A 13,919-nucleotide genomic window follows, 5' to 3' on the forward strand; every position below is an offset into this window, starting at 1 on the left:
GTGAGTTAGTCTCGCACAATCTCAAAATTAAGTCTGTATATTAGTTATCTGTATACCAGCATTCAATTAAGCTCAAAAATGCCAGTTCCCTTCACATTCCTCGTCACTTGCTGGTGTTGCAAGTTGAAAATCTCTGCTCGCACATGCCCGCCACCTTACCCAAATTGTAATTGTTGAATACCATGCCAATGCCATACCAGAAAGATTCTTGATCTTCTTATTTAGTTTTTTTTTTTAACTCTTACTTATGATATATCACGCAAACTCTATAGATTTTCCTAGAACATTATATTTATTAAATTGACTAATTTCTTAATACTATAAAGTACTGAATTTTTATCTTTTGAAAATGAAAAAAAAAAATCGATTCGTATTAATAATTATGGCGTAGTGAGAAAAAAAAATTAGCAAAAAATATGAAAGCAATCACACTCAAATTATAACGTGGATACAAACTAAGACATAAACAGGAGAAATGGCCAGGGACAGCGGGAGCCCTCAATATTTTCTGGTACAGTACTGTACTGAAAGGCATCTCTATGTGCCACTCAAGTAACCCTGTAGAATGTAGATCCATGACGATAATGTGCACATTGTACGAGACTTTACAGGACAGTTTTTCCACTTCGGAACAGCGGCGTTTATCACCTCTTATTTGTTAGATTTAATCATGTCCGCCTTGTTTTGGATATTTACATTTCCTTATTGTTCGGTGATTTCAATTCCATCCACATATTTTCAATATGTCTTTTATTTTCGCCATACTATCTGTTATTGTAGCTTATTGTTAGCTAGTTATTTATGAGGTGGGGTGCGAGACTTGACATATTCTAAAAAGGGGTCGCGGCTTAAAAGTTTGAGATCCACTGTTTTAAATATATACTAAACATCGTAATATATATCAATTAATAAAGACTGTGAACTTTGAAGCAACATTGATCAACAAATGCTATAATGATAAATCAATAACGACACTGTCTGATTCTGAGTAAATACCACATTGATATGAAAAAGTAAAAAGCTGCAACATAAATGATCTAGTTCATGGGTAGCCTATAAAGATTTTAGTTACAAAAATCCATATTTAGAAAAATATTTTTATAATTCAATATTATCCTTGCCAAAACATAAGTGATATTACAATTAGATCACACATTTATTCATATAAACAGAAATTTACAGAATTAAATAATATTGAGTGTAGGTACCCAACAGAGTTTTAAACAAGCTTATTTAGTGCTGAGATTTCTTCTTTGTTCGTGAATGTATAATCTTTTTAAAATTTAGCAAAATAACAAAATTTCAAATAAATATACAGCGAAACAGTATTGTAACCATTTGAGAAAAGCATTAATGAACTGAAAATTGCTTGACAATGATTGATAGCAATGATAAAGTGGATGGTGAACTCTGGATTTCTGATTCCTACCTCGGTGTGTGACTTTATGGCCACCCTGTATTGAGATTTCTACCATGACTATTAAGCAATTCAGGATTTGGAATCAGAGTTGGGCATATTCCTAAATATTTGGGGAAAAAACAGGATTTTGTGGTAAACCTTTCAACTGAAAGTACCTAAATAGGATCACCAAAAACTTTTGAGAGTAAAAATTTTGTTAGTCCGAAATGTCAGTCAAAAATTCATCCAGCATAGTCAGTTTTCATATACGTCTTATGAGTCTTTGAAAACGATGACTCATGCTTTCCCATGATACTGTTTTTCAAATAGAATCCATTTGCAAGTAAGATCACAAATGAGAAAGGTACTCGTAGCAATCACAAAAACTGCCACAACTATATCAAAAATTCAACTTGATCATGTGTTGTGACGGCACAAAATGCCGTACCAACGTTATTATTTCAAATGAAATATAGGTGATGGAAGGAATTAATAATCAAGCAATTGAGGTCTACATATATGTGTGCTCTGTCATGCATATCAAAATTCTGTCTCTGTTCGCTCTGTCGAGTTCCTGCTGAAAAATACACAAATATTATTGTTACATCATAATTCATACCATAACTGGTTTAGTCCTTTCAATTAAAGGTACAGCCCGTTGCGAAGTGAAAGGAATAATTAGTCAGGATCTAAGTCACCAAGTAAAATGAAATACCTAGAAATAACTTCAAATATTGGGAGCTGGACCTCCTATCATTAAGTAATGTTTTTCACACATCCATGGTTGAGTCAGCGTTCCTCATCATAACTCAATTACTTTGTGTATAAATCAAGGAATTTGAACTTTCTAGAATATTGTACTATTTAAAGCAGTGCTTCTCAACCTTTCTTCAAGCGAACTAAATTTAACAAAAAAAATAATTTTGTAAAAACTCATGACATAATGTTATGCTTAAATACTAAATGGCATGTAGTGCTTTTATGGCCAAAAAATATAATTACTAAAAAATAAGATTTATTCTACCAGAAATTTCTTCAAAGTGAGAAACCTGCGAAATTTCAAAATTGTGGCACAACTTTACTTAAGCAAAATAGATGCTGCCAAATTTTACACTGTGAATCTGTGATATTTCCCATACATGCAATTACCATTGAACAACACTTCAATACCAAATAAGAAAGAAAATCGATAACTTCCAGGTTTCTGTTAAAAAAAAAAATTTTTTTTTTCAGACGACCAAGATTTGGGTTGTGACCCACCCATAGGTCGGGAAACACTGATTTAAAGTAACAAACAATTTCAACTCATCTTCATGGCTGTTTTAGTGTTTAACAACATAAAATTGAAGAAGATCATAATTTTACCTTTGTAGCTAAGAGACAGATAGTTTTGAAAGTGATTCTAAATCATTTGAATTGACTTCTGAATTTCCTGTACTTTCTGTATCGATTGAATGAATGTTACTTCTCAATGTTAAACCACTGTCTGCTTCATCATAGGGCTGAAAATTGAAAACTGAAAAGTTAAAATAGAATAGCAGAGGATGGCGCTCAAGGCAAGACTCTAAATTTGTAGTGTTGAAGAGACTGAGGCATTGACTCAACTAGAGTCTTTTCAATGACTGGAGTCGTCTGAGTGAAATATTTTCACTCGGCTAGTCACTAGAAAAAACTTGACTTGTGCTTGAAAAAAAGAAGAGTCTTTGAAATCGAGAAAATTCATCTGGTAATGTATGATATATCACACCGAATTATGTTGTTGAAATAATAAAATATTCAATAGCTACTTGCAGAAGTAACTCGTAAAAAGCAGTTGTTATACTGATGTAAATATTGTCAAAAAACCAACAACACATTTATTGTGCACAAAGCAAAGTAAAACAATATACATCATATTAAACTGTGACTTGTAACTTACCACAAATTTTCTTTCATCATCATCATCTTCGGATGGATGAGGAGAAGTTGGCCGAGAACCAAACGGTGAACCAGGAGCAGAATAAGGACGAGGCAATCTGACTGATCCAGCCTGAGAAGAATAAATAACAAATATTCCATATTCCGAAATTAGCATACAACAAAAAATAAAAAACACATTTTTTCTGTGATGGTTAAGATAATACTCTGATTTATATAAGATTCCATTAATCTCGTTAACATTACAAAAATAGTGAAAGTTCTTACTGGTGAATGAGAAGATACAAATCCAGGACCTCTTTCCAAAAACTCAGGATGCGTGCGTTCAATTGCTAGTCTTCTAGCGTTTGTATAATACTAAAACAAAAAGACAGCAATGATCAAATATATGTACATGAAGGTTTAATGACTATCCGTATGCCTATGCAACCAACACAACGAAATGCTACGTGGTGGGGTAATATACGCAAATGTAGCAAAATTTGGGGTGAAAGGGTTAACCCCCAAGAATAAGCATAAAAAACAAAGCAAGAGAGCAATGATCAAATATATATAGAAGACGATCACGAAATCACGGAATGATGTGCATTTTTCAATTTTGGTTATGGAATCACAAAAAAATGTTATGAAGTGAAAAATGAATTCCATGGAACCCACAGAAATAAATAATAGCCATCCAGCGACAGCAACTATCTTTAACCACTGGAAATTTCAAAGCAATTGGTCCTGTGGTTGAAGAGAAAAAGATTTTCTCACAACAACAAGAAAAATACCAAATCAAAAACCGATCCAATTTGTTTCCGACAAAAGTAATATTCTCATAGGAACTTCTTCCATTCTCAAATAAATACTGAAAGCTTGCAACCATTCATTCCAACAGTTGCAAAAAAAGTAACTTTTCTACAACCACCTCAACAGCAAGAATTTAGTAAAATCGTTCAAATAAATCCACCTAGTGTTAAAAAACGATTGCATATGATTGATGTGATACTGTGAAAATATAAAAAAAAAATTCTCACCATTCCCAATCTTCCCCAATCAAGCAATTCGCTGAGTCGCTCTGTTCTATTCCTCTGAATAATTCTTTCCCGTCTCGTCATTTGTGAAAAACTGAATAGAAACTGAAAAAGGGGAAAAGTATTACGATGTAAAGAACATCACAATAAGAGTATTTATTCTATACACTGTAACTGGAAAAATATTTAAATGCAGTGATACCATGGTAGTCGAACGACTCGAAACTCGAACAATTCGGTAGTCGAACGAAAAATTATGTCAATAATACTGCGGTACTCGAACGGAAATTCGTTACCCAAACACATGAGTGTCTCGTCGAGTGAGATGACGTTACCCGAACTGCCTGCTTCACTCAGTTGTCTCTTGACCATTCAACACGAGAGCGATGCTCAAATATATGAACACGAGGGTCAAAACAAGTAGTACTGGTATACAATCTGTCACAGTAGACTACCAGTATTACAATCTTGATGACAAACACGAAAACGAAGCGGCTGCAAAGTGTGCAATTCATCGGTATGTCATCGCACACAAAAAAACAATCCCATAGTGCCCAAAGAAATTTCCTCAAACGAAGAAGAAAAGATTTCAAGTTCCTCCAAACATATCACGGCTGCATTGTGCATTGTTCAACATAAAATTATGAAAAAAACGTCATAGAAAATAATAATAGGAAAAAACTTACATCAACTAGTTGATTGCATGATGAATCGGGAGACATAAATCTTCTATCCATGATATAAATTCCATATGCTTGTGGATCATTCAGATGAGATTCCATAAAACAACCAAACCCGCTCAAATTTGTTGTAATGCTTGGAATTCCTTTCACAGCACATTCAGCTATAATGATAAAACGTGGAAAATTATAAATAGATTTGACAGATTGGTTGGATAGGAGGACTTCAATATAAGGTTTTTCAGACGCACATGAGGATTAAGGTTTTTTTTAACATTCACATATGTATTTAGCAAGAAACTGGATATTTTTTTTGATGCTATTCCATGGCATTTGCTTATAAAATCAGCCAGTGAGACAAAAAAGATATTATTTTTAAGAGAACTGGAACCTTTCCGTTCCTGTATTTGTTCATCCATTTTATTGCACCCTGGGTTTGAAAGTGGAAACCCAAAATAAAAGTGAAAAACGAAAAACATAAAACTTACCCGGAGTATAACCCCAGGGTTCATAATAAGATGGGAATACACCCATATGACAACCCCTAACGAAATCATCATAATCCATGGGTAGAAGAGGACTAGTTTGATTCAAAAATTCAGGATGAAATATAACTTTCACTCTGTCTTCTTTCTTGTTGAAGAGTTGAACGGAACGAAGTTGATTCAGAACTAAAGGAATAAGCAAAAATAAAATATTAGATTAATTTTAGTAAATCTTGTTAAGTAACGAATGCTTTTTCTTTTAAAAATTAGAAAAATTATTTATTTTGAAAAAACATGTTACAATATTAATATATTTTTATAATAATAAAGAATTAACTATATCGAAATAAACAATTGTGAATATAGTCAACTATTCAAATTTTTTTCCCCCAAAGTCCCTGAACCTAATCATGCCCAACCATAACGGGGTTACTCACTCGGATCCTCCCCATCATTGAGTATATTGTGAGTGACAATAGGAGGAAGAGTTCTGCATTGATTAGCGTACATACATCTTTTCAAAGTAATGATTTCATCTCTCGACAATAATTCATCATTCGTCGGTAGATTACCTCTGTTTTTAAAATTCACAAAATAATATTCAAATTTGATATTCACTAAATCACGTACGACACAGGTCAAAAGTATGAAACTGGAAGGACAGGACAAGGACAGGAAATTCAACAATAGTGTGAGCCGTCAGGAAATCAATGACAATATTTTCCTCAGCCCTTTGATTCCAGAAAAATTCTTCCTACCCTTCAACATTGCAAATTTTTATGCATATGTTAAAGAGTATTTTCTCATTTGTCATTTACTGTTTAACATGTTCATAGCCATCATTTCAATTTAAAATATTTAATCACCTGCCATATCAAAAAGTACTGATGTGATAGCTAACCATTACGTTTTACGTAGTCTATCAAACTTTTTCAGACTAATTTTTGTTTACTACGACCAGACCAAAACATAACGAAGACAAATTAACATCAGGATATTCAATACATATCAAATTTCTTTTTTTTCAGGGGGGATAGGGGGCAGGGACAAAGGTTTGGCGTGGGGTGATAGCCTAGTAGGTAAAGCAGAGCGTTAACTTAACTACGATGGCATCTCAGGGTCAAATCTCGGTTTCAAGTTCCGTGCCTACCCCCTCACACAGGAAAATATTCCTATCCTTCCAAATTATAGCACCCATTTACCTAGCAGTGGTAGCTCATGCAGACCCTTGTATAGAGCATATAAACACAATGTACAAAAAAATGGGTCTCCGTCCTACACAAATTTCAATTGTTATGTCACTATGAAATCATAGCTGATAGGTAATTGTTATAAAAATGAATAAAGAATTCAATGTACAGACTAACTTTACCTCAAACATTTGTCGAAAACTTTTTCAGCTATGGTTTCCTTGATAACATTAACACTCTCTCTGAGTTGTCTAACGACTGCTTGACCTTTCAAACTTTCAATATTGAAATTGTTTGTGGCACCAGGAAAGATGAGGAAAGCAACAAATGTAACATCAGATCCAGCTAGCTGAAAATAAAAGAAATTTTTTTTCAAAAAGCTATGTCGATATTACAATTGAACAAATTTATGTATTTGGACAATAGCATAATTAAGAGGGTATCAAAGAAAAAATATATATTTTATTGTTCAATGACATTTATGAGTAGAACAGAATTTCACCATTATTGAAGGAACATTTTTCTTAACATACAGTAATCGCAAAAATATCCGAAACATCTACTCCCATTAATCGACTAAAAAGGTCAAATCATATTTCCACAATAGCCTATGTTTACATATCTGTATTCTGAAGGCATATCGACAGATGTTCTCAAATAAATCTAATTACTGGTGATAAATAATGACAGCAGTCAAGGATAATAAAATATTTTGACAGAACGTGCAAATCAGATACCTGTATGTCCTAGCCTAGCTAAATGTGCCGATCGGTATTTAGAATTGTGCAATTCTACTCTTAAATTCTTTACAGTATCTGAAGCTCTTGCCACTTCAGTGATTACTCGTAACTCACTCCGAGACCCGGTTCTACAATTTCTGAGTGAGTGACCACTACCTTAATTCAAGCAAATTTTCATAGAAGAAAGTCAATTTGTTACCTTCATCCTATGATTGAGTCTTGCTAAAGCTTCAATAAAAACATCGGCACCTTTGTTTGTGTATTCATATCTACCAGCAATGAATAGATATAACGTTTTGTCCAGATCCAAATCAAAATGGCTGAAAATAACGCAAAATAACAGATTAGCTGTATCAGTATACCAGTTTTCAATGATGCAAAGTAACACTGTAAAATACTGAACTTACCCATAGAAATGGCCGCGTACAAAATTATGAATTTTTTCTTTTGAAACTGCATGGAGATTCTGGAACTCATGAATGCATTGTGTATCTTTAATGTTCAAACCATTTGGAAGGATCAAATCTAAAGAAAATCATGGTATTTTTGAAAAAAAAGTCAGAGCACTTGTTTCTAAAACAAACTTTCTAGGAAATATATTACGAACATATTATTAAAAAAAAATATTGTAAAACGTGTTAGACACTGTTCGATGACCACAGACTCAGTGGATCAAAGAAATACCCACACAATTTTACTCTAAACTAGCAAAAATGAAGGTAAAACATCTGCAGAACATCGGAGAATATTTAAAAAGATTTAGAGTTAATAGCCTTTGAAAAGACATGTCCAGCCAGTTAGGGGAGGCTTGAATCACCATTTATCAAGGAGGAGAATGAAATAACTCTTCTCAACTAACTGAGACTGAAAGCAATTGATTCAGTAGATGATGGAAAAATTAACTTCTCATTCCACAATAATAATATGAACAACAACAACAAATTATTTGATAAAACGATACATATGTCAACTTTTGACCAATAAATATAAAGGTTTTTGTTAAATATATAACCTGGTCTTCTTTTTAACAGATGATGAGCTTCAAATGCAGTGATAGCGGATACAGTGGTGAAGACATGAGCAGCATTGGCGGCCGCTCTTTCCATACAATATCTGTGATAAATTTGTCGATCTCCCGCTTCTTTATCAACATGAAACTAAAAGTACCGTATGAGAAAATGTTGTAACTTGCTTGAAAACTCAATGGGAAAATGAAAAACGCCAACACATGAATCAAATTTTCATATACATTTAAGAATTGTTATATTCAACATAGAAAGTTTGAATTTTCGAATATTTGGGATTCAAAGCTAGTTTCATCTTATCATCAGTTTTATTGTACGCTTCACGTACGTACAAAAAATACAGCCACATGAAAAGGAAAGAGAAATGTAATAATATTTCAGCCTTAAGCAATATTGATAATGTACCTAACCTTTGTGAATGTAACAATTCAAATGATAGAACTAATAATAATAGTTAACATTACAGCTACCTTGTCTAAATTGTTATAAAAATCTATATTTGCTGCACAAAGATATCTTCCAAGAAGAGTAGCATGTGTTGTGAATATAGTTGAAACATCAATCTGCCTTGCCCTCGTCATTACAAGTCCTACACCAGCCAACCATTCGTGGAAATGTGAAATAACAACAGGATTTGGACCGCACCTCTCTCTGAACTGAAACAATCATTTTATCAAAATATTATCTACAATTAAACACTAAGTCATGCACACTCGAGTGCAAATTTTTTTTTTCAATTTTTGGCCATTGGTCACATACAAGTAAAATTGATTTAAAATGGCTCCCTAGTGCAATTTTGCTGAATATAACACAAGCATATGCTTCGAAAGAGCCATGGATTGAAGTCATAGGGCCTATTGGTTGCTAATTATCATTTAAAAACGGCCCATGCAGAATGGACTCAGAGACAGGGAAGTGGCTCAAGTAGTGTTAAATCTAATGCTTTAAATGCCAAGTCATTGTGCAAATCATGCAAATAAAAGAGCAACATAAGATCCATGGCCATATTTGGCAGAACTGTAAATGGCAAGCAAACGATCAAGTCCAAGTGTACACTGGTCTGCCATACTTTTGTCCACTATTCGGAGAACCTACAAGTTCTTGTGTAAGATTTGTATCAAGTCAGGTCATTTCTGATTTTCTGATAGTATGAAAGGGCACGGCTTGTTATACCATTGAGTGTCAGTCTTTGCTTTCCACTAGATAATGATGAAAATCCTAAATTTTATCACTTACAAGTCCAAGCAAAGCGACAGTTAGAAATCCAAACAATATTGCTCTGTGTGATTCATGATCATGATCTGGTATTCCAATATTAGTTTTGTCAAAAAAATCCCATTTCCAACTGGTCAACTCTCTGTATGCAGTATCAAGATCAAACAGTATAACCTGTATGGGAAAATATAATTGTAATCAATGCAATTTGCCACGAGGGTTTGAGTTTAGCAAAATTCAACTATTTTGATTGAAAAATTAGTCTACAATAAATGAGAACTATTAGATACTGCTCTATGAATTCATATGCGTACAATGCAAGGATCCGTACTAAGAACAAATATGGCAATAGTTCTGCTAAACACCAACATAAATGTATTTCTGCAAAACAGATATCTTCTACAGACTTCTTCAGATATATAACATAAATGAATTTGTGTGCAACAGACATCTTCATTCATCCTACAGCACTGTCATAGAGCAGGGTTGGGGCTATAGGGAGCCATAGAGCGATTCCCTGGCGGCCTTGAGCAAAAAACTTTACCAAGTACGATTTGTGGTGACTACATTGATAAAATTATTAAACATGGTGAATAAAAAAAAACGGATAAAAAAAAATTTTTTTTTTTAAGGGCAGGGGCCACGGAGTGTTGAATTTCATTGGGTGGGGGTCATGGGTCATGAGAGTACAAGAAGGATGGGTGGTTAGTCTAGCATAAACCCAACTGGTGGGAAGTTTTTATTATCAGAATAGACTGCATTCAACATCCATCCTAAAATTATTTCATGTTTCCACTATAAATCTTCTTGAAACTATTTCACACATTTATTACTTTATGTCTAATATGCTATTACTAGTAGCCAAAAGCTTATTAAAGAATATACACATACCTTAGGATAACCTTCAATCAACCATCTTCCTGAAATCACCTAAAAAGCATGAGGCAAAAAGTGAATTGAATATAAGAGCATCGGATGTTTTCGAATATAATATCCACAAGTTAAATGGAAGCAATTCAACTTATATGGAATAGAAAATAACATCAAATATAACACATTAGGTAAGACAATAACACAGAACTAGGAGGCTATAATTTCGGGTTTGCAACTTCTCTTGGACAAGATAAGCAATGACTTGATAAGGAAGGACCCAAGGCTTTTTCCGCAACTTTTGCTGCACAGAATTCATTTGAGTTGTTTACAATATTGCTTGAGATTTCAAAGTCTCATTTAATGCTATTTCTGATGGGATCTCAATAATATTTTATAATGCAAGTAGATTTATTTGCATGCAACTTTACTCATTACTACTGAATTTAGGTAATTCATATGAGTGTACAAATTTCGTTAAGTTTACTTTATATTAAGTATTCTCATTTATTAAAAAGGAGAAAGGCATACTCAATACAGTGATACATGAAAAATTAGTTATCATTACTTTCACTGAGCTGGTTAAATATAAAATGACACCTCCATCATTCAGCATATTAATAATAGCAGCTTAATCACACTTTCTAAATATATTAAAAAAATATAATTATTTTCACCCCAAAATTTTGATTCCTCATTTCTTCGACTGCTCCCCTCAACGCAGGCTGTGCGAATTCCATTTTCTCTACTTCCATTGCTACGAACTTTTCATTGGCAATCCCAACCATGCAGTAATCCTCTCCGAGCTCATCAACGGTTACTCCAGCCTTTGTCCTCAGAACTGTATATATTCCTCCCACTAAAAAAAAAAATTGTACATGAATTCTGAAAAAGGTTATTTTTTTTTTGATACATAAGTCTACTGACATATCCCTATCAGAAAAATAATTCAGTGGCCCTCAAATTCAACAGGTCTTGTTGGATATGCTACAAAATGGCAGCTGGAAAGGGCGATTATTCAATGATTATATTTGCGTTGTCCAATTCTCATCATTTGATATTACGACTGTCCTGTATCAGAGGGATTGTCTTAACTCTGTAACCGTTGTGCCTAATTTTAAGTAAGCAATGTCTGGGTGTTGTTTTGTACGCCAGTATGTTTTTTTTCAGTACAAAGATCAAAATAGGATATTAAAAATAATTTACTTATTATGATCTTTAAAAATGTACATATATTCACAATAATGCTGAAGATCATATTTTAAAAATTGGTGAAATATTTTGATGGTTTTATTCTTCATATACACCTGCAAATACCTACCAAATGTACAAACACTCAACTCACCTTTATTGGCAACCTCCATTGCCACTTCAAAAGTAAATAATTGAAGACCATTGTCCATGATGATGGTGTGGTGGTACTGTTTTATAATATAAATGGTATAATGAACCACCACAAGAGATTGGAGATTACCTGTGAGATACGAGACGACAACGTAGAAAAATTCAACAAACTTGAGCCAGATATCTTTGTATTTTCAACTCAATAACTCCTACTAATACATCTATATATAATCGTCCAATGTCCTGTTGCAAGTATGAACAATACCATAAATTGTAATCATGAAACATAAAATGATTAAGCCATCTTAACCTCCTTATTCTCCCCCGGCCTAAATATGTAAACCCTATCCCATCCTTCACTACAGCACTATGTGCATTCCTAATTATGTAATCGCTACAAAATGTCTGAGTTCGGGAGTTATTAAAAAGAGCGTAAAGTGTAAGCTAACTTTTTTTGTTACATTTTCTGTAAATTTGCCTATCCTGCTCCCCCATCGCTTTTAATAAAATGAACAAGGATTAAGTGAAATTTCGAATATGTATGAATTAATATCACTTGCGCAACCGGCGTTTTAAATCAGCTGTGAATGCCGCCCTTACATACGTGAGGTCACGCGCTGCAAAGCTATTCATGGCCGTCTGAAATAACTCACGTGCCAAATAATGTTCCTATCCAATATAGCTAATCGTTGATACCCTTGATAAGATTTGATTTATAACATGTATGCATTACAAGTTGCAAAATTATATAGCACGACATGTTTTAGACTCGTAAAACACATGCAATGAGCCGAATCAAGTTTAAAGGACATACAACACATCACACGATGTATTCTGGGAAACACTATTCTCCACAAGTCTAACACGCACTTATCACACCCCATTCATGCCATTGGTTGCTCAAAGCTTCGCGGCAAGCGCACCTACTATCACGACTCCTCCCAAGAACTTGCCGTTGCTCTTATAAACACATTGATACTTTGTATCACAATTATATACAGAGAATATGCTTTTAATTAGGAAAATCAACTGCGTATCGTAATCCTTATTAGCCCAGAAACTAACACGCCGAAGACGACGCTTGTTTGCATATATTCCCTTAGCGTCGACTTCCGTGTTTGCTTTGAACAGTTAAGCTGAAGACTCATTAAACCCGTCAGCCTTTCAACTAGCCCGTTCGGGAGACAGTGTGCAATTAGGACCGCCTTCTTGATTTCCACTATAGTTTGACAGTAACAAATTTTCGCGTATTTCAGAAGTAACTACTTGTGATTCATTGCACTAAATGAGATTGAAACAAAATACTGATTAGGATTCGAGCGTAAAATCGCCAAATCAGGCCAACGTACGTTTAATATTCCGAGTACAGTATAGGCCTATTCGTCCTAATCCTGACTAGCGTCTAATTCTAATGGAAAAAAGTAATGAATCGCTTCTACGAAACTCAATGATCATTTTATCAGAATCCTTACGCGCTACCGTTTGGAAAAGTTTCGAGGATCTGCACTAAGTTATAGTCCGGCAGATAAGGGGCCTTTTTGGGCCCAACCTTGTTTTCAGACATAAAGTTTTTTTTTATTTGGGATCATTTATCTTGGGGTCATTGCAGTTAGCAGCCTTAAGCAATTTTTTTACGGCTTGATATTTGTATTAGTGTTTTCCGTCGTCATATCTGTGCACCATAATGGCGCACAACCTGAACCCTAACCTGGTACACATACTATGTTCAGGTTATGCGCCATCTTGGTGCACATACTACGGAAGCACCAAATTTGCTAGGAAATAAAATCAATAACTTTTAGGTATTTGTTGAAAGAAATCGTACCGAAAATATTTTCAGGCGACCCAGCTTTGGGTCGGGACCCATGGATAGAGAAACACTGTTGAAACATACGCGTAAAATAAGGAATATATAGTGCTATACACTATTTCGAAATACCCGCTATTGTTGCAATTAACAATACAAGCCTGCTAATGCAGTTGGCAGTGGTTCAAGTGGATTGCGCATAGTTTGTGCGCAAATATACAACCGGTGGAG

The 13,919-nt window shown here is 34.2% G+C and overlaps 1 protein-coding gene across 2 annotated transcripts; it reads right to left on the reverse strand.

Annotated features, from left to right (window-relative positions):
* Window positions 1-273: 273 nt before the first annotated feature.
* On the reverse strand, window positions 274-12,143 carry LOC120330481 (glycogen [starch] synthase, muscle-like). 2 transcript variants are annotated; one of them, XM_039397443.2, is made up of 17 exons: window positions 11,883-12,143; window positions 11,215-11,396; window positions 10,559-10,597; window positions 9,689-9,841; window positions 8,923-9,108; window positions 8,440-8,584; window positions 7,835-7,952; window positions 7,627-7,747; window positions 6,870-7,036; window positions 5,935-6,071; window positions 5,501-5,683; window positions 5,019-5,176; window positions 4,336-4,437; window positions 3,584-3,673; window positions 3,318-3,428; window positions 2,765-2,901; window positions 274-1,973 (listed from the first exon to the last, which is right to left on the reverse strand). In XM_039397443.2, the coding sequence occupies exons 1-16, from the start codon at window positions 11,938-11,940 to the stop codon at window positions 2,773-2,775; spliced, it is 2,079 nt and encodes a 692-aa protein (XP_039253377.2). In that variant the 5' UTR covers window positions 11,941-12,143; the 3' UTR covers window positions 274-1,973; window positions 2,765-2,772. The 2 variants fall into 2 exon arrangements, with proteins under 2 accessions (XP_039253377.2, XP_039253376.2); XM_039397442.2 differs by having other exon boundaries at window positions 274-1,976.
* Between the last annotated feature and the right edge of the window lie 1,776 nt (window positions 12,144-13,919).

The sequence above is a fragment of the Styela clava genome, chromosome 12, assembly GCF_964204865.1.
Source record: "Styela clava chromosome 12, kaStyClav1.hap1.2, whole genome shotgun sequence".
Lineage (NCBI taxonomy): Eukaryota > Metazoa > Chordata > Ascidiacea > Stolidobranchia > Styelidae > Styela > Styela clava.

Excerpts from the sequence above, each read along its gene's own strand:
- LOC120330481 (XM_039397443.2), bottom strand. The coding sequence starts at position 11,940 with ATGGACAATGGTCTTCAATTATTTACTTTTGAAGTGGCAATGGAGGTT. Across the intron at positions 7,748-7,834 it reads GTACGCGGCCATTTCTATGG|CCATTTTGATTTGGATCTGG; the intron begins GTAAGTTCAGTA and ends CGTTATTTTCAG. Across the intron at positions 3,674-4,335 it reads ATTGGGGAAGATTGGGAATG|TATTATACAAACGCTAGAAG; the intron begins GTGAGAATTTTT and ends TTTTTGTTTTAG.